The 20,582-nt window shown below is 40.6% G+C and overlaps 1 protein-coding gene across 2 annotated transcripts in view; it reads left to right on the top strand.

Moving 5' to 3' along the window:
* The first annotated feature begins 693 nt into the window (after positions 1-693).
* POLR3B (RNA polymerase III subunit B) overlaps positions 694-20,582 on the top strand; it is a 108,233-nt gene continuing 88,344 nt past the window's right edge. For both annotated transcript variants that reach the window (XR_010663585.1, XM_065938420.1), the window contains exons 1-9: positions 694-838; positions 4,427-4,459; positions 6,713-6,769; positions 6,854-6,918; positions 9,873-9,948; positions 11,951-12,051; positions 13,308-13,399; positions 15,370-15,487; positions 16,942-17,050. Coding sequence is in view for 1 of the 2 variants with exons in the window: in XM_065938420.1 (XP_065794492.1) it covers positions 767-838; positions 4,427-4,459; positions 6,713-6,769; positions 6,854-6,918; positions 9,873-9,948; positions 11,951-12,051; positions 13,308-13,399; positions 15,370-15,487; positions 16,942-17,050 (723 nt within the window). In the remaining variant the exon portion in view is untranslated. The remainder of the gene's footprint in view (positions 839-4,426; positions 4,460-6,712; positions 6,770-6,853; positions 6,919-9,872; positions 9,949-11,950; positions 12,052-13,307; positions 13,400-15,369; positions 15,488-16,941; positions 17,051-20,582) is intronic.

Here is a 20,582-nt window from a genome sequence, read left to right on the forward strand (position 1 = left end):
CTTCCGTGGCTCAAGTTGTGCAAATTCTCCTTTTACCCTTTTCTGTGAAATATTTTTAAAGCAATATGCTTTTTGGCCTTAATTATGGGATAACTGGGGGCTTCCCAGGCAGTGCAGTGTTAAAAAAAAAAAAAAAATCGCCTGTCAGTGCAAGAGAAGCAAGGGACACGGGTTCCGTCCCTGGGTCGGGAAGATCCCCTGGGGGAGGAAACAGCAACCTACTTCAGTATTCTTGGGGCTTCCCTGGTGGCTCCGACTGTAAAGAATCTGCCTGTAATGCAGGAGACCGGGGTTTCATTCCTGAGTCGGGAAGATCTCTGAAGCCTAGGAAATCCCATGGACAGAAGAGCCTTGCGGGCTACGGTCCATAGGGTCACAAAGAGTCGACACGACTGAGCAACTAACACTTTCTAGTATTCTTGCTAGGATAATCCCATAGCAAAGGAGTCTGGCGGGCTACAGTCCACGGGGTCCTAAAGAGTCGGACTGACTGAGATCGCAGGAACCGACAACCCTGCCTGGCTTTCGGATTACCCACGCGAGACTTCCGATGGACACCAGAGGGCGCAGTTTCCCGGCTCTGCCTCAGCAACATCCGGGTTCAACCTCAGGTTCCGACTGACAGCAGGCGGAACCTTTCTTCCTCCTATTAAGTTGCGCGGTGGGGACCGTTTAAGCCACCACGCACAGCTCTCCACCGGTACAGCGGATACCTTGACGCCGGGGAGGCGTACGTGATTATTCTGCTTGCTTCATCGTGAGTAGCATGGACCTGCTTGCGGAAGAGTTTGGGAACCTGACCCCGGAGCAGCTGGCTGCGCCAATCCCAACTGTAGAGGTGAGTGCAGGGTAAATAGTGAGCGGAAGGGGCTGTGATGTGTCCCCGAGAGGCGTTGCCCCCAGAGTCCTGGCGGTGGAGCGGGGCGGGCAGCGGCTTCCGCGCATGCTCAGGAGTCAGCGCTGGCTCGGGGTTCCGCGGGTTCACTGCCTAGCCGGCCGCTGGACCCACGTGCAATGGTTGAGCTGGGGGAGCTGGCAGGCTCCACGCTGGCTTAGCAGCCCCGCCCACGGCTCCGGAGTTGGAGCCATTCTAGTGTACCTGTGTTGTCAGGGGAGTATTGACTCTCACCCACCTTGGGGGACGTATTGCATCTTTGCTTCCTTGTAAAGGATGCTGAGGTCCAGGGAGCTTAGGCTCCCACCGCTGACTGTGGTGTTAAAACCAAATCGTCTGAATCCCGGGTTAGTAATTTTCCTTTTCGCCGGGAACTCAAGTTTGGATTGCAAGAGTATTTTAAGTACCCAGAAAATTTACTCCAAATTTTAAGTGTTTTCTCGGGGAGTACCTCTGTGGCTTTCATCAGCTTCTCAGAAGTTAAGGATAAGTGTCCTACTCTGAGCTGCCTAATGAAGTTCAGCTGTTGATGTAATTTTATTTTCTGGAAAGGTACATATAACTTAAAATTTTAGTTGGCATTGGTTGGGGACATGGAGAAATAGTCTAGGGAAAGATTCACGTAGCGGGAACAAGACACTTGAAACCTAGAGGCACGGGCATCTGATAGTTTTGAGAAATAAAAATAAATCCAGCAGTATTGGAGTGTGAAAAAGTAGAGGAGAGATTAAAGGTGACAGATAAGGGTCCTGGTTATGAAAGGCTTTGTTAGACATCTGAAGGAGGCCTAGATGCTATTGACAGGTTTAAGCAGGAGAATGACTGACAAGATCAATGAATGTATTTCTTTATAATCATTCTGCAAATTACATTCTGAGGAATTACAGTCAGTCTATTAGATTCAGTCTGTGAGTGCCTTTGTACATGCTGATTTTCATCAGGCAATACTGGGTTTGTAACTTTGTTTGTTTATTTTTTATTGGAGTATAGTTGGTTTGAATTTTTAACTCTTGAACTGCTATTTAAGAGCCAGCATTTACTGAGCACTTACCATGCACCAGCTCTGTTCAAACCTAATGAGCATTGTTATTTAATCCTCTGAAGCAAGTAATATTTTTGTCCCATTTTGCCAATGAAGATTTTTAAGACCCAGAGAAGTTAAGTAACTAACCCAGTGTCAGAAGGCCATTAAGTGACTGTTGGGGATTTTGGATTTCAGCAGACTCCAGAGCTCCTTACCTGAACTACTGACTGAACTGCTTCTCCAGAGAGCCGCAGGATTTCTGTTTCTTCTCTGAATTTGCACAGCCATGAAGGGACCAGTAACATACTTCCAGTCTTCTGATTTAGAAATAAGAGTTCCTCTTCTTGATCCTCTGCATCCAGTCCACCATCCCGTCTTAAGGGCCCCAACTACAAAATGTACTCAATTCTGACATTCCCACTGTTCTCCAAGTCAGCCACTGTCATCTCTTATTTCCTTGGCTTCTTATTTGTCCCATTCCAGTCTATTCTCTGCTCTGTCACCAGGGCCATCAGTTTAAACATGCAGATATGTTCACATTGCTCCCTTGGTTAAAATTCTTCAGTCTGCCCATTGCTCTCAGGGTAAAAAAAAAAATCTAGTCTTTACCATATTGTTAAGGCTTTTCTCAGTCTGGCCACTGCTTGCTTCTCTAGCTTATTTCTCCCCACCTGTCCCCTCTCTACTCCAACTCCTCAGGCTCTTTCTACTCTCCTCATGTAGTCCGTTCTGGTCTGTCTTTCGTTGTTCTTTTAGATTTACATCCAGTAAAATGCAGAAGTACTTACTTAGTGTTCATTTACATTAGTTTTTGCAGTTACGTATACCCAAATAACTACCACCCCATACAAGATATAGAACATTTTCATCATTGCAGAAAGTGCCCTTTTCAGTCTGAACCCTACACCACCATTTGATTCCTGTCACCATAGGTTAGTTTTGCCAGACTCATTTCTTTTGTGTGTGTGCGTGTTGATGTTTGATAGAAACCAACAAAATTCTGTAAAAGCAATTATCCTTCAATTAAAAAAAGTTTTTTTTTTTAAAAAGATGACTTTTTTCAAGAGTAGTTTTAAGTTCAGAGCAGAATTGAGAGGAAGGTATCGAGATTTTCTATTTACCCCTGCCCCGACTCACCTTTTCTTAAAAAATGTTTTTCCGTTTTCCAGATTGTCTGCCTCCCTCTCTGGCCACTCCTTGATTCTCTTTGCTCAGTATGCTTTCTGCTGCTGTAAATGGTGGAGTGTTTCTGATCTCACGTCATGGAGCTCCTCTCCGCCTACACTCTGTAGGTGATCTCATCTGTTTCATGACTTCCCCTGCCATCCATCTGCTGACTTTCCCTGATTTGGGTCTCCAGGCCACTCTTCCCAAGTTCCAGACTCATTTGTTGTCTATTTGGCATCCCCACCTGCTTGTCTAATGGTTATCTCAAACTTAACCTGCCCCAGCCATGTTAAGAAGGTCGCCCCTTCACGCTAAACCTGCTGCCCTGGCAGCATCCCTTCCTCCTCATCTCCAGAAGTGGCAGCACTAGGGTGTCAGCCTCAATTCCTCTTTCTCAGATTCCTGCATCTCATCTACTATCAAGTCCTGTTGACTAACTTCACATCGTGTTTTCCTAGGCAACATTCTCACTGCCTGTATTGCTGTCAACCTAGAGTATTGTAGGAAACTCCTAGATGATCCCTCTGCTTCTGACCTTGTCTTTTCTTACCCCAGCAACTGGAGTGATCCAGTTAAAATGGATCACATCATCTTGTCACTCTTTTGTTCAAAACCTTCTAGCACTTGTCTGTTGCCCAAAGTCAAAAAATTTTACAGTTTCTTACAAGGTCTTACATGATCCTTGGGCTCTTACTCAGAAACTATGTTTTCTTACTTTAGACTCAGTTCTAACCATTTGTCAGATTTCCCATGAACAGATTAGATACCATTCATGAAGAGTTGTATCATGGTAGGCTGTTTACAATCTCAGGAAGGTGTGAAGAGCAGGCCTAAGAGCTGAATGTGGCAGTTTGGGGCTGTTTAAATAGGTGAACACTGGGTGATATCTTTCTTCAGCCTGGGCTCTGCCGGGTGCTAGTTGAGGAAAAATAGGAGGGAGAAAGAACTCCCTTTGGGTTGAAAGACCCAGATTCCCCACCAAACTCTCTGAAACTTACTAATACTTTCCCTTCCTCAAACTGGCAAACCCTGCTTACTCAGGAAGAGTCATGAGAATAAAATAAAGATGAAAGGTGCTTGGAATCTTGAGTCATCAAAAAGAGATTAAAGTATATTCTGTTTAAGAAATCTGTGGTTTATATATGCTTGTGTGTATGCATGTACATGTACAGTGCGTATATGATTGCCATAAACAGGTTACAATGTAAAAATCGTTCTTTTTGTTTCCACTTACTTTCTTTTGCTTACTGTGATAAAGTAAGTCACTTTTGGTACATTAAAATGAAAATATTGTGATCACTGACACAGAGTTCTGATACTTTTATTGTTCTGATTCACAGGAAAAATGGCGGCTGCTTCCAGCATTTTTAAAGGTAATTAATATCTAATAACAGTTATTTTTCCAATCGAGTCAAGAAATAAGCCTTTTTTAAAATTAAATTTTTATCACCAACATTTTTTGACTTTGTACAATTGTGCACTTTTCTAAGTTTTAGAAATATGAGAAATTATAAGGCAGTAACCCTGTCTATAAAGTACTAGGTAAGGGATTGTAATCTAAGTTTCGAGGTAGGAAGTAGTTTACTTTGTCGCTTGGCATAGGAATAATACAAACCAAAGTGCTACTGGCAGAAGATTGATGCCACAGGTGGTCAGAAAGGGCCTCCTAAAGGAGGTGAGATGTAAACCACATTCTCAGAGGAGAGGAGGACTTCCCAGTTGGCTCAGTGGCCTGGCAGAGTGTAGTCCATGGGGTCGCAAAAGAGTTGGACATGACTTAGCAACTAAATAACAACGAGAGGAAAGAAATTAACTAAACTGAAAGGTAGGATGCAGGATGCGGGAAAGAAATTAACTAAACTGAAAGGTAGGATGCGGGAGCGTGGCTTAATAAAAGTCCTCGAGAGGAGGATCCACAGGGTCTGTTGAAAACAGAGTCCAGTCTGCTTGGCTGGAGTGGATGAGTGGTACAAAGTGGATGAGTGTACAAAGGAGTACAGATTTTAAGGTTCCTATTATCATTGATTTTCAGTTTTAAAGAGCTTATGCTAAATAGTAGCAGATTCCACAATGAGAGACCACTTGACCCCCAGTAGGTGGCTGTAGTCGATAGAGAAAGACAATACCAAGTGCTGGTGGGGATGTGGAACAATTGGAACCCTCACACTCTGCTAATGGAGACGCAGCTGCTTTGGAAAACAGCCTGGCAGTTCATCACGTGGTTGAACATAGAGTTACTGTATGATCCTGCAATTCTGCTCCTAGGTATTTACCCAAGAGGAACAAAATCATGTGTCCATGCAAGAACTTGTACACAGATGTTCACAGCAGCATTATTTATAATAGCCAAAAATAGAAACAACTCGAATACCAACTGATGGATGGCTAAATGAAATATGATATATCTGTATAATGCAATGTTCTTGACAATAGAAAGTGCCAATACATGCTACAACGTGGATGAATCTTGGACACATGCTCAGTGAAAGAGTAGAGGGTTGAAAAATCTGTTGCATTTTTTCCATCTCAGTTCTGTATTATTGGCAGAAGGGAGCATGCTGGCAGAGGCTGGGAATTGTCAAGGCCAGATTCCTGACCAGTTTTTACGGTCCGTGGGCTGCTGAAGAGTCTGGAAAGCATGTTTGTGAGAAATAGTGGAAGAGCCTCTTCAGCCTAGAAGAGAGGACGTAAAAGAGATGTGAGAACTAAATGGACTGTGGTGGAGAAGACATTTTCTTCAGAAAAGACAATTAAGCCCATGGCGGGGGGGGGGGGGGGGGACTGCGGGATGTTAGACTACAGATCATTATAAGAGTGAACTTTTCCCCCAACAATCAGGACTATTTCAAAATGGGATAGCTGCTTAGTAAGCCAGTGAGATCCCTCAAAAGAGGTGTAATTAGAGCAGAGGCCCTGTGATGCTTTCTGTTGGGTGTATTCTAAAAGTGTTGAGCTAATTGTGTTTGAACATTAATGTAAAAAGTTGAACACATTACAGTCCTTTTAAATCCTGAGACTTTGGAGTCTGTGTTTAGCATCTCAGGGTTTTTCATAGCAGCACACAGCACTGTCTGTGTAGCTGTGCTGACTTTTGAGATGAAAGGCCGTCACTGGAGCTGATCTGTTCATGGGTCCCTAGGATTCACCTTGCTTCCAATTTTAAATGCATTTATTTTTGGTTTCCTTAATAGAGATCCTTATTTTCCCCCCTCATTCTTCTAAAAGTGATATGAAAGACCAGATATGGGGAAGTCATAAAATTGCTTACATAGGAACAGGAAAAAAAGAAAATAGGCATTGTTTGAGGGTTGGAGAGACGATGCTTGATTGCTATATTTTTTTCTTGGATTTCCTTTCCTGCCTAATTTGTTAGCACATGGGGAGTCGTTAGGTATATATCTTGAATTCTAAACATCAGGTTGTTTTTCAAGAAGGAAAGTTTGGGGGTGTTCTAGTAAGATGGAGGAGAAATGGAATGAGGACATGAAAATAGAAAGTTTTGCCAAGTAAAATTCATGCATTTTTGTGGTCACGTTCGTTTTGGGGAAAATTTATAGATTAGGTTAAAGTCCATTGTGTAATCTGCTATTTCATTGCTAACCTGCTTTTATTTTTTATCCATTTAGGTGAAAGGCCTTGTGAAACAGCACATAGATTCATTTAACTATTTCATTAATGTAGAGGTAAGCATCAGATCTTGGGAAAGGATATGGTTACGAATGAACTGGAAGCCAGAGTCTTTCCTCATGTTACTCTTTCCGTTGCAGATAAAGAAAATAATGAAAGCCAATGAAAAGGTTACAAGTGATGCTGACCCCATGTGGTACTTAAAGTAAGGAACCGACTACTCTTAGTTTGGTATTTTGATCATGTTTAACATTTTTGTGTGTGTGTGTCTGATATTTTTTTTATAGTGATTGTAGTTGCTATCAAAATTCTTTTAACATAATTCTCCTTTTTTGTTTTGAATAGGAAGATAATTATCAAATGTTCAATTTTTAATTGGTAAGCTAATGATAACAGGTAGATATGAGTGAAAAGTTACTGAAACTTAGGTTTAAGCCTTTCTTAAAAACAATTTTAGACTTAAAGAATTACAAAAATAGGACAGAGTTTCCATGTTACCCTTCACCCAATTTATGCTGATGTTAACATCTTATGGAGTCATAGCACAATTAGCCACACTGGGAAATCAGCACTGATACAATACTGTCAGCTCGTGTTAGCTTTCCCACAGACGTCCTTTATCTGGTCCAGGATTCAGTCCAGGAACTGCGTTAGGTCTGGATGGCAGATGTCTCCTTTGTTCTCTCCAGCCTGTGGCAGCTCGTCAAGTTCTCTTAGTCTTGGTCTTTCACGTGACCTTGACATGTTTTTGACCTTGACACTTTTGAAGAATTCTGGTCAATTGTTTTGCAGAAGGTCCTCACTTTGGGTGTGTGCATTGTTTGCTCATGGCTACATTGGTTTATGCCTTTTTGGCCTCAGAAGCGATGCTTTATGTCTCTCACTGCACCATATCAGGTGGTATAGATGTCAGTCTGTTTTATTATTGGTGATTTTAACTTCGTTCGTTTGGTTAAGGTGGTATCTTCCAGGTTTCTCCACAGTAAAGTTACTATCTTTCCTTTACTAATCAATCACTGTCTTACAGGGTGATCCTTTGAGACTAGGCAAGTGTCTTATTTGTCACACTGTTTTACCTGCTACTTTAGCAGGCATTGCTGGTTTTTACCTTTAAAAGTAATTACTTTGGTGTTTACCTAGTGGCCAGTATCTTTTTCTATCATTCCTTCTACATTAATGTTAGAATTCTACTGTGAGAAGAGCTTTTTTTCTTCCCCTTAGTTTCTATCTGTTCACTTCAGTTTAGTTCAGTTCAGTCGCTCAGTTGTGTCCACCTCTTTGCAACCCCATGGACTGCAGCAAGCCAGGCCTCCTTGTCCATCACCAACTCCCAGAGTTTACTCAAACTCATGTCCATTGAGTCACTAATGCCATCCAACCATCTCATCCTCTGTCGTCCCCTTCTCCTCCTGTCTTCAATCTTTCCCAGCATCAGGGTCTTTTCAGATGAGTTAGTTCTTCACATGAGGTGGCCAAAGTATTAGAGTTTCAGTTTCAGTATCAGTCCTTTCAGTGTATATTCAGGACCTGATTTCCTTTAGGATGGACTGGTTGAATCTCCTTGCAGTCCAACGGACTCTCAAGAGTCTTCTCCAGCACCACAGTTCAAAAGCATCAATTCTTCGGCGCTCAGGCTTCTTTATAGCCCAACTCTCACATCCATACATGACTACTGGAAAAACCATAGCTTTGACAAGATGGACCTTTGTTGGCAAAGTAATGTCTCTGCTTTTTAATAAGCTGTCTAGGTTGGTCATAACTTTCCTTCCAAGGAGCAAGCGTCTTTTAATTTCATGGCTGCAGTCACCATCTGCAGTGATTTTGAAGTTCAAAAAGATAAAGTTTGTCACTGTTTCCATTGCTCCCCATCTATTTGCCAAGAAGTGATGGGACCAGATGCCATGATCTTAGTTTTTTGAATATTGCATTTTAAGCCAACTTTTTCACTTTCAATTTTCATCAAGAGGCTCTTTAGTTCTTCTTCACTTTCTGCCATAAGTATGGTGTCATCTGCATATCTGAGGTTATTGATATTTCTCCTGATTCCAGCTTGTGCTTCATTCAGCCCAGCATTTCTCATGATGTACTCTGTATTTAAGTTAAATAAACAGGCTAACAATATACAGCCTTGACATACTCCTTTTCCCAATTTGGAACCAGTCTGTTGTTCCATATCCAGTTCTAACTGTTGCTTCTTTTACCTGTTTGACTCTAGGTGAGTGATCACACCAATGTGATTATCTGGGTCTTGAAGATCTTTTTTGTATAGTTCTTCTGTGTATTCTTGCCACCTCTTCTTAATATCTTCTGCTTCTGTTAGGTCCATACCATTTCTGTCCTTTATTGAGCCCATCTTTGCATGAAATGTCCCCTTGGTATCTCTAATTTTCTTGAAGAGATCTCTAGTCTTTCCTATTCTATTGGAATTCTATTTAAATCAATATGAACTTGTAGATAGTTATTTTATTATTTACATCATAATCCAGTACTGTCATTATTTTATTTCTCAAATAGTCCCAGATTTGGCCATAGGAAGCTTCCATCGAGTTGACCTTTTAACATGCCCCTGTTTCAAGCACTCCTTTACTTTCTGGTATCATGAGATGTGGTTCATGTAGTATTTTCCCTGTTCCAGCCTGGAATCAGTCATTTCTCCAAGGATCCTTAGTCCCCTTTATTGGAGAGTAGTGTTTTAGACACCAAGATTTGGGTATTGAAGTCTCAGTAGACAGAGCTATACTTACGGTTTATTCAGTCTTAGGATATACAGAAAGTATTTTCAGAATTGTTAACTCACCACTCTGTGAGAATAAAATTTACTAATATTTGTTGCCTTTCTTACAAGAATGGTAGCAAACTATAGATACTCTTGCATTTGCTTTTTTCCTTAAGTATCATTTTTAGGGAGCTACAATTTCAGTATTTTTGTTGAGAGATTTACTGTATTTTTTTAAAAAGTCAACTTGATGATATTTCCTCTCCTTTATAAACCGTATGTTCTTTGACTTCAGGATCTCCAATTATAATTTTTTAATTTGCCATCCTGTGCAAGATAAGCATTTGTCAAAAGTGTAATCTCGTATTTGGAAGGAAAATAGCTTGATTGTGTGTATGTTCTTTGAAGAAGTATAATTGATTCTGGAATCACTTGCCTTTCAGATATCTTAATATCTACGTCGGGCTCCCTGATGTTGAAGAAAGCTTCAACGTAACTAGACCAGTGTCCCCTCATGAGGTAATTACCAACCATAATTTAATTGGATTTGTTTGGCTTAATTGGAAGAGTCAATGCCCTTAAAATATATTCTTAGAAAATGATTTAAAGATGGGGGAAAGAATATTCTCCGAAAAGGCAGAAGACAAGAATTCAAAGTAGTTCAAGAAGGCTGAGGCTGCAGCCGTCATAATTCCTCCTGACGCTGAGGAAAACTCACTGGTGTTACTGCAGTTAGAGAGAGAGGACGCAAAGGTTTCTGGGAGGGATTTTGACTCTTGGAGAGATGGGGAGCGTGGGAGAGCCAGGTGGGTGGGCAGTCGTGGGACCCACAGCAGGACTGGGGGTGCAGGTATTACAGGCTCTGCCGTACGTACAGCTCTATTCCTACTGATAGCAGAGAGCATCCACGGGGGACAGAGGGGTCCCTGAGGCAGTTTTGGGATCCTGTCCAGTTTCATTCCCATTTGAAGGGATTGTTAAGACCATGAATGTCTGCCTCTCATGGCTATTACCTTCAGTTCAGTTCAGTTCAGTCACTCAGTCGTGTTCGACTCTTTGTGACCCCGTGGACTGCAGCACGCCAGGCCTCCCTGTCCATCACCAAGTCCCGGAGTTTACTCAAACTCTTGTCCATCGAGTCGGTGATGCCATCCAGCCATCTCATCCTCTGTTGTCCCCTTCTCCTCCTGCCCCCAATCCCTCCCACCGAAGTTTTATTAAAAAAGAAAACAAGATAATATTTATATAGTACTCTGTACCAGCGCCATTCTAAAATACATATTCACACTTTTAGGAGTTAAAGTTACTCACATGACTGAGATACAGAAAATTTATTTAAAACTTAATTGGTAGAGCCAGGATTTGAACACAGGCCGGAGTCCGCACTATCATGCCAGCCTGCCTTGTGTCAGGCCTGAAGAAGGCTTGATCTAATTAAATAAATGGTATAAACAATGCTTACTGGTCAATAATAGGGCTTCACAGTAGCTCAGATGGTAGAGAATCTGCCTACAGTATGGGAGACCCGGGTTTCCGTCTCTGGGTTGGGAAGATCCCCTGGAGAAGGAAATGGCAACCCGCTCCTGTGTTCTTGCATGGAGAATTTTATGGATAGAGGAACCTGGCAGGCTACAGTCCATGAGGTCGTGAAGAATTGGGCACGACTGAGGTGACTGTTTTAAAACCCTAGGCACAATTAGGCTAGAAAAAAGTGAATCTGTCTTTGGTTTGGTAAAAGCCCAAGAGAGGATTCAGCACCATGAACTATATGACAGAGGTTCAGAGGAATTCTCTTTTTGAGACCACACGCCATCTGATGACCTTCAAGATATTAGAGAAGTCTTTGGAAGATTCTGGTGGGTTTCCTGTGTGCAGTCGTGGCCCAGGCAAGGGCATCACTTAGTGAGTCCCGGTCGCTAAAAGTAAAGCTCGCACTGACCATTCCAAAAGTTCTGCAAGTGACTCAGAAAGTGTTAGAATGATGTGTTGAGTGATTCGCGCTCTGACAGGCCACTTGCAAAGGAATTTTGTGATATAGTTTAGCTTATTTGAAGAAGACAAGGAGATTCAGTTTAATTTTTTTAGTTTGTGTGTGTACATACTTCAGTTATGTGTGTGTGTGTATTCAGTCACTGAACTGGTGGTTAACTGTTTTGAGTAAGCCAGCCGCATTGATGACTTTCCAAGGTCCCAGTTTGCAAAGAAAGATCTAATGGCTTCAGAGATGTGGGAGGAGACTCTTGATAACATCAGGTCAGGGAGAAGAGACTCTGTCCCATTTCTGGGCTGGCAGGGGCAGGGATGCTGTGGCAGTGTCTAGATCCATGGTTGGCATTGTCCCCTCATGGAGGAGGTAAGGTCATAACTCCTAGTTCCCTTAAGACAGCACGTGGGCAGCTGGGTACCATGGAGGGTCAGAGTCCAGCACGGGCCTTGCTTCTGCTTGAGACTGGCTCTTCGAGGCTGTTGGGACCCATTCTTGCCCCAGAGGAGGAGCAGTGATTGTCTGATTCTCTTCCAGTGCCGATTGCGGGACATGACGTACTCCGCTCCCATCACGGTGGATATTGAGTACACCCGAGGCAGCCAGAGGATCATCCGCAATGCCTTACCCATTGGCAGGTGAGGCTGACACTGCCTGCATCGTGGCCCTGTGAGGTCTCCCCCGAGCAGTACTGGCACTCTCCTTGCCCCGTTCTCTCATCTGAACGTGGGGGAAATGGAGCCTACTTCACCGGGTTGCTTTATGGGTTCAGTGAGTCCGTACATGTAAAACTCTTGGAGCAGCGTCCATAACGTTGTTATGTTTCAGTTGTGAAGTTAAGGAAACCGCTTCCATTTCCTCCTGTAACTCCAGGCCTTGTTAGGGAAGCACTAGGTAAGATAGCATTTCATTCAACTCTTCTGGGCCAGTCTTCCTGGTGGATTTTTGCATATTTTGAGTTTTCTTGGAAGAATGAATGTTCATAGCAGTATTTAGGGGAGAAGTTATTTGCCCAGGACAAGTTTGGAAATGGAAGCACCAGCTGGCATTTTTGCTGCCTGCTTTTCCTAATGAGAGAAATGTATCAACTCTCCTGTGGAAATGGACCTGATCCACGATATTGTGTGTTTAATGATGATGTTGGACTGTAAACACAATGCAACTAATTGCCACTCAAGTGTTGCCCCTTGCCTCAAAAGAACTTAATAAACATGCGTTTGTTTATTATTAGGCCAGGAGCTCAGTAAGTATCCGTTTGTTCATCAAATATCCACCAGCTGCCTGGTGCTGTCACGTGCTATGCTGGTGCCTCCATCAGGTAAATAGAAGACACTTAAGACATCGCTCACTTGGCTACATTTTCCTCATTCTTCACTTAGAAAAAGAAATAGGGATATTAAAAAAATTTTAATCTTTGTTTTAGCACAACTGTTTATCAGGGTTAAAAGAGAAGAGCTTCTCTCTTATAGATGGACCAGACTTGTGTCCAGTTAAACGTTAGCTCTTTTTCACAATTGCCTGGTTAGTTCTGAGGGTCTCTGGTTCCTTACACTTTGATTCATAGTGTGTCTCTATGTGACTAAGGCGAGTGGCTTTGTTTTCCACGAATGAAGACTTGCCGTCATTTGTTGACAGTCACTCAGGATTGTCTGCAAAGTTGAAGGGAACCGTGGACTTGGGTTTTTGTTTTCTGTACCGGAAAAACGGTGTGCCTGAGGATTTCTTCGTTTCGCTCAGCGCTCTGCCGCAGTGCCATCCCTCTGCCTCTCCTCAAATGTCCAGCAGGAATGCAGACCCCTCAGTGGGGCGTGCACCGGCCAGCTTGTGTTCTATTCAGCCTTTCTGCCAGTGACCATCTGAGTATGATATTTTCTTTTTGTTTTATTTTAAACAGAATGCCCATAATGCTGCGCAGTTCAAACTGTGTTCTTACAGGAAAAACACCAGCAGAATTTGCTAAACTGAATGAATGTCCTTTAGATCCAGGTAGGTGTGATTTCTTAGATTTCCCCTCCACTTCCTTCTTTTTTTTTTTTTTGCTTTTGTTTTGCTCTTGCTGTTGATTTACCATTTTTTTCTCAGAAACAAGATCAGCCTTTCTTCTTTTAGTGAGTTAGGATAAAATTTTGTTTGTAAAACATACAGCAGTTTGGTTCCAACTTTATTCTGTTAGTCTGTATTTTTAAAGGTATGTTGTTTCCTCTTTTATTTCAGGCTTAAAACTTTAATACCTCAGTTCAGTTCAGTCGCTCAGCCGTATCTGACTCTTTGTGACCCCATGAACCGCAGCACGCCAGGCCTCCCTGTCCATCACCAGCTCCTGGAGTTTACCCAGACTCATGTCCATTGAGTCGGTGATGCCATCTGACCATCTTATCTTCTGTTGTCCCCTTCTCCTCCTGCCCTCAATCTTTCCCAACATTAGGATCTTTTCAGATGAGTCAGCTCTTCGCATCAGGTGGCCAAAATATTGGAGTTTCAGCTTCAACGTCAGTCCTTCCAATGAATACCCAGGACGTTCTGGTTTATTGCTATGGTTTATCAGGCTGTCTCTTTGCTCAGTGGTGTTTTTTAGTATGCTTAAAAATTCAAGAATCATCTCACGAAATTATTTGTCTATCTCATCTGAAAAGACACAAGTAGCTCACTTCCGGCTGTTTTGAATGCCGTATCAGGGCAAAAAATGAGTCTTCTGTTTAAATTTTTTAAACTTATATTTTCGTACTTATTTCTAGGCAGTTTTTTTTAAGCTTCATGCTTAGCAGTTTACAGAATGTTATTTTAATTCCTTAATTCATGTTTCACTTTGATTTACTTTATGGTTAATCTAGTTCCTTTATAGTTGCATATATTGTTTCCCTGATAGCTCAGTTGGTAAAGAATCTACCTGCAATGCAGGAGACCCTGGTTCAATCCCTGGGTCAGGAAGATTCACTGGGGAAGGGATAGGCTACCCACTTCAGTATTATTGGGCTTCCCTTGTGGCTCAGCTGGTAAAGAATCTGCCTGCAGTGTGGGAGACCTGGGTTTGATCCCTGGGTTGGGAAGATCCCCTGGAGAAGGCAAAGGCTACCCACTCCAGTATTCTGGCCTGGAGAATTCCATGGACTGTATAGACCATGGGGTCACAAAGAGTCGGACATGACTGAGTGACTGATGTAGAATCCCAGAAGGTTTTGGAAAGAGGATAACACAGAATGTGACTTTACTAGAGCAATAATAGGATGTTTTTCATAAGTCAAATATATTGCCTTGTTTTTGTTTATATTCTGAATGTAAAACAGTCTCACTTTATCCTGTTCTGAATTGTGTGCAAAAAAGTGTAACATAATGTTTTATGAGTTTTGTCAAGTATAGAATATATTTTGGAAACCTGCTCTTAATCTGCCATTGTCAGTGATTTGTTGGAAAACTTGGAGTGAATTTTAATTTATACTGAAGATTGTCAGTTATTTCTGTGCTTATAAAATCTGAAGACTAATTTATTTGGCTTTTTTAAAAATTCACTTCTCATATGTCAGAACCTGATGATCCATAGACCAGTAAGATGCATTCCTTGTCCTCCAGAAATTTATCCTGTGGCTCATTTGTTTAAATCATGTGCTGAGACTGTTAACAATTTGTAAAACAGTATTGACAAACCCCTTTAAATTAAGGAAATGGCAGCCTACTCCAGTATTCTTGTCTGGAGAATTCCATGGACAGAGGAGCCTGACAGGCTACAGTCCACAGGGTTGCAAAGAGTCAGACATGACTGAACTACTGTCTCCCAGTACCATAACATGATGGTATTGAGTTGGCTGAAAAGTTCATTTGGATTTTCCTATAAGATGTTATAGAAAAATACAAATTAACCTTTTGGCCAACCCAACAGAAAGACTAGGAGCTTGCTGCCACTGCTCAGTCACGCTGTTGGAAGAATGGCTGGTGATGCTTTTCTTGTTTCCCTCTGGCAGGGGGCTACTTCATCGTTAAAGGAGTAGAAAAAGTTATTCTTATCCAAGAGCAACTGTCTAAGAACAGGATCATTGTGGAGGCTGACAGAAAAGGGGCTGTGGGTGCTTCAGTTACCAGGTATGGATGGCAGAGTTGGTGTTCTTACGAAATATTGATCATCCTATTGGTGTCGGATGGCTATCACTGAATACAGAGGTAGCCAGTTATTTCTCTTCTATAACAGGGAGTGTGATATTTAAACTAAACTATCTGTCATTCAACTGGTTGTGTAAGTCTGTATCATAGAGTATTGATTTAAAATTTTCAGTGATGAAAAGTGTGAGACATTGTTCAAAAGGCCATTAGTTATTTTATCCAAGTTGAACTTGGCTGCAGTCCATGGGGTCTCAAAGAGTCAGACACGACAAAGCAACTAACACGCAGCATTAAAGGAACTTTTTCAAAAAGGTAAACGTTCTGGGAATAAACAATATGTGGCATGGTGAAGATGTCAGTATGAAGTAGTGTTTCTATTCTGATGCCTTATAATGAACTGCTCAGCTTAGAGTTTCTGAATTTTTCTTTCTGGTGAAGAGGCAGCTAACAATAATGCCCATCTGTTGAGCAGTTAGTAGGAGCCAGAGAGTGTATTAGGTGCGTTATGTATATTTGTCACCTCTGCTCTCCAGGATAAGTGCAGTTATTTTCAGGTGAGTAACAGGCCTTGCTCACAGGTTGACATTGACCATCAGAGGAAGCCAGCATTTGGATCATTCTGGAACCCCCATCTTCCTGTTGTATGCAACTTTTGAAGCCAGGGCAATCAGGATTTGAATCCCACAGTTGTTTACTAGCCATGAGGCACGTGGGGGTGAAATTACAATACTTAACTTCTCTAAGCCTTGGTTTCTTTCATACATGATTTAGGGATAACACTACAAAATAAGTGTTAGTATGTAGGAGATTACAGCTAATGTTCATAGAGTGAATAACAGTGCACAGTATGTAATAGGTGATCAGTATGTGTTGTTATTGTGGTGGATTAAAGCCAGGAAATGTTTTTAAATCCATTAAGAAAGTTTCAGCTAACTGAGATATCAATAGGAGATTCCTTAGTTTCTTTTGACTTCACTGTATACCAAAACTGTACTATGTTTTATTGGATTATTATTTTAAAAATTCATACTATGCATTCATTTCCTTGTGGTTTTCCTATTGTGGTGTAGACTCATTTTAAAGTTTTTCTTTTCAAATGTTTAAAATTGATCGGAAATATATCCCATATTAGAACAAAGCAGTTCAGGTGGAATCAAAGTGAAGTAGATTAAAATGAATTGGTGATTGTTGCTTATTCATAGAACTTCTGTCATAATCTCACAACTAAAGAAACAATTTTAGTGTTCTAAAATGTTCATGGAAGTGGCAGAGGAGGCTGGAGAGGAGTTATGTGTTTTTCAAAGGTACCTTTTTGGAAGGACCTTACTGATCATTGCTGATCACTTGAATCTTATTGATTGTTAGTTATTGCTCTTGCATGTTACTAGCTTGAAACTAGGTGGGGATGTAGTTTAACCAACTGTGTTTTCTTGTAGCTCTACTCATGAGAAAAAAAGCAGAACCAATATGGCTGTGAAACAAGGACGGTTTTATTTGAGACATAATACTCTGTCAGAAGATATACCTATTGTCATCATATTTAAGGTGAGTCTTCAAGTATCGTCTGAAAATTATAAAGAATTCTTTTATACTTTTATTTTTGTATATAGGTTAGAAAAATTGAGCCTGCAAATATCTTCTGAAAATTATAAATAATTTTTTATGGTTTATTTTCATATATAGGTAGAAAATTGAGCACAAGGAGTTCTAGGAATGTAAAGATTTATGACATAGAGAAATTGTCAGGCATGTAATATAAATTGAAAGCTAGTGAGGCTGGGGTTCAAGTATTTTTAAAAGTAGTGATCTGTTCTTTAAAATGGAAACACGAAGGTGCCTCGTTAGCGCAGTAGGTAGCGCGTCAGTCTCATAAAATGGAAACACGATAAGGAATTCCAAAGATACAAAAGGATGTATAGTAATGAGTAGGCCTCTCACCCACCTTTCCTAAAAACGTAGCTGTCCTACCCAGGAACACTGGTTTCTGGTGCATCCCTCTAGAGGTAGTCTATGCGTGTATAGCACTTGAGTATGTTGTAGGTTTATGTTTTGTTTTTCGCTTACATTGGAGAAGGAAATGGCAACCCACTCCAGTACTCTTGCCTAGAAAATTCCATGGACAGAGGAGCCTGGTAGGCTACAGTCCCACGGGATCACAAAGAGTTGGACATGAGTGAATGATTTCACTTTCTTTCACTTTTACTTACATACACTGCACCCTGTTTTGCACTTAGCTTGTTTTCTTTTTTGTAACTTACATCTTAAAGATAGAGTTTTATTAGTTCATACCCAGCTACTGTTTTTTTTTTTTCTAAATGATTCCATTTATAGGTGTACCATAATTTTTCTTATCAATGGGCACACAGCTCTTGCTGTTTCAAAGCTGCTGTAATATTTTATTCAGGGCAAGGATATCTGTAGGCTAAGTTTCTAGAAGTATAATTTTCTAGGTCAAAGAGGATGATCTGAGTCTTTTGTTCTTTTTTATGGACTTCGGGATTCCTGTGAATTTTTTCATAGATAACGAACCTTTAAGCTAAAGCTGATTTTTAAAATCTTCTTTGTGAATTGTTGACTTAGAACCCAAAAGACATTTTCCTGTAGAAATAATGTTCAAGTGATATTTACTGTGTAGTCACTGAGTTGTGTCCAACTCTGCAGCCTCATGGACTGCATCATGGCAGGCTTCCCCGTCCGTCACCATCTCCTGAAGCCTGCTCAAACTCATGTCCACTGAGAATTTTTAAATTTACTTCTTATTACCTTTCTTTGAAGCTTATGTTATTTGTAATTATAATTTTTGTAAAAGACAAAGTAATTCTGTCTTTTCTTGAAGGGAATCCCACATTGCCCAACGCAATATCTTGTGTACATAGTGAGGTTTAGTGGATAAATTTTACCTACGTGAAATTACGTCTCCAGCAGAGGGCAGTATGTTACCATGCATCAGAAGGACTTTTATGGACAATTTCAGAGCTTATAAAGATGTGTAGAACTGCTTTCCTTAGACCAGAAATTATAAATGAATTATAATGCAGATACTGTTATGTCACACATATGGAAAATGGATCATTAGATACATGCATGCATTAAAACCAGAAAACTTTTAAATACTTCACCTGCGTAGGTGACAAAAGTTTGGTAAGAGTTTATTCTGTCAAATTTAATATTACGTTGTAAATGTATACATATATTCATAGCTGACTTAAATCCTTTCTAGAATCGGGCTATAAGTTAATAATGTGCATTTTTATGCAGCCAGTCGTTGAGATTTCCGACTTCTCCCTTTCTGATTGTAAAATAGTCCTTACACTGAATTGAGAGTCACTAAAAAGTGTAACAACATTGGATAAAGTTTTTTAAGACCTTTTTTCCTTTGCTTTTGAAAAAATATACACATTGATTTTATTTTACTTTTTTCACTTAGCAATGAATTTTGAATAACTTTCCTCATCTATAAATAAAACCCACACCATTATTTTTACTAGGTATTGTATAGAATTCATGTATATGATATAATCTGTTTAAGCAAATTCCTATAGTGGGACATGTACGTGTCTTTTTTTGCTAAATTTTCACTCTTATGCACAGCACTGGAGGTCCATGTACATACATGTTTGTGTGTGTTGCTGATTATTTTGTGAGACTTAATTCCTGGGAGTGGGATTATATATTTTTTTAAAAACTTGTACATGTTGTTTAATTTTTCCCCTAAATATATTCATTACATTTTAATCAGCAGTGTGTACTAACTAAAATAAATATTTGAAAATTTTTAGGTCAAATAAATGCATTGGTCACACATTGTCACTTTTTTTGGGTCTCTCACTAGAGTTGTTTTAATGAACTTACTTACTAACCACTGTTAAGACCTTCCCATTTGGGAGGCAGCATAGAATGAATATTCCATGTCTTACAATCAGGCAGATCCAGGTTGATTTCCAGTCTCTTCACTTACTAGTCTGTGTGGCCTTGGATAGATTTCCCAGTCTTCCTGAGTCTTGGATAACTCATCTAAAGTGAGCATTTTACCTAAGGGGGGTTATTTAAAGAGCAAATGAGATAATATATTTTTTGCAAAGTAGACTGCATAGAAAAACAATGCTATTTCTTTTTAGTGAGTCCTCTTTACACATTTAACGTCAGAAGCCTGGGAAAATAAAGTAGGCTACCAGAAAAGTCACATCATTTCTCTTTTTGTGCTGTGTGGCCCTAACACAGACCTTGACAGTCATTAGGACTTGATGGTTGTTGACTGTAGCCAACAATTGGCTAAAAGTGACAGAGGCAGCAGGGTTTCCTGACTCCATGCTGAGTCTGAATATGACGGATAAAGCTTTTAAGACCTAGATCAGCCTTATTTATGGACTTGAATCACAATAAAGGTTCTCCTGCCCATGAATCTTCCCCACTTTTATTTTTTGTACCCCTCAGTATTCAGCAATTGTACTGTGACGGCATCTGCAGCTTGAAGATTTTTATGGAAAAAGAGGACAGATATCAAGGGGGCTGGGCACTGCATAATTTTGAAATTTTTGGTCTTTAAAGAGAAAAAAAATTACAGAGTTCAAGTGAGTGAATGCAGTTCTTTTGTTATCTGCGTGGACTGCTTCTGGTAATGATAGGTTGACTTCTGTTTAAAGAAAAATCACTGGTTTCTGAATGTTAGATATTTTAAGAACTTACCTTTACCCTACTTCACAATATGTTGCAACATATCACCATTAGCTTGCGTATCATTTTCTTCTGCTCATTAGTATTCTTTCTGTCTCTAAAATTCACACTTTTAGTCACACTGAGTGGATATCCAAGAAGACTTCCTGCCACTTTTTAAAGAGCACGTCCCCTTATTTTTGTTCTTAGTGCTGATCGCCAGACTGGGTGACCTTCCGCGGAATCGTATTATCTGCTATTTTTTCATGAGGTTATTGAATAGCCTTCACTTTTGACTTACTCGTTAGGTGAAATGATTTTAGATATCTGGAGTACAAAGAGTTCCATATAAAGCTGGTTTTCAGATGTCTAAATTATGTCTGTAGAGCAAAATGGCTGAGCATTTTGCTGTCGTTTCCATAGC

Source organism: Muntiacus reevesi, chromosome 1 (assembly GCF_963930625.1).
Source record: "Muntiacus reevesi chromosome 1, mMunRee1.1, whole genome shotgun sequence".
Classification (NCBI taxonomy): domain Eukaryota; kingdom Metazoa; phylum Chordata; class Mammalia; order Artiodactyla; family Cervidae; genus Muntiacus; species Muntiacus reevesi.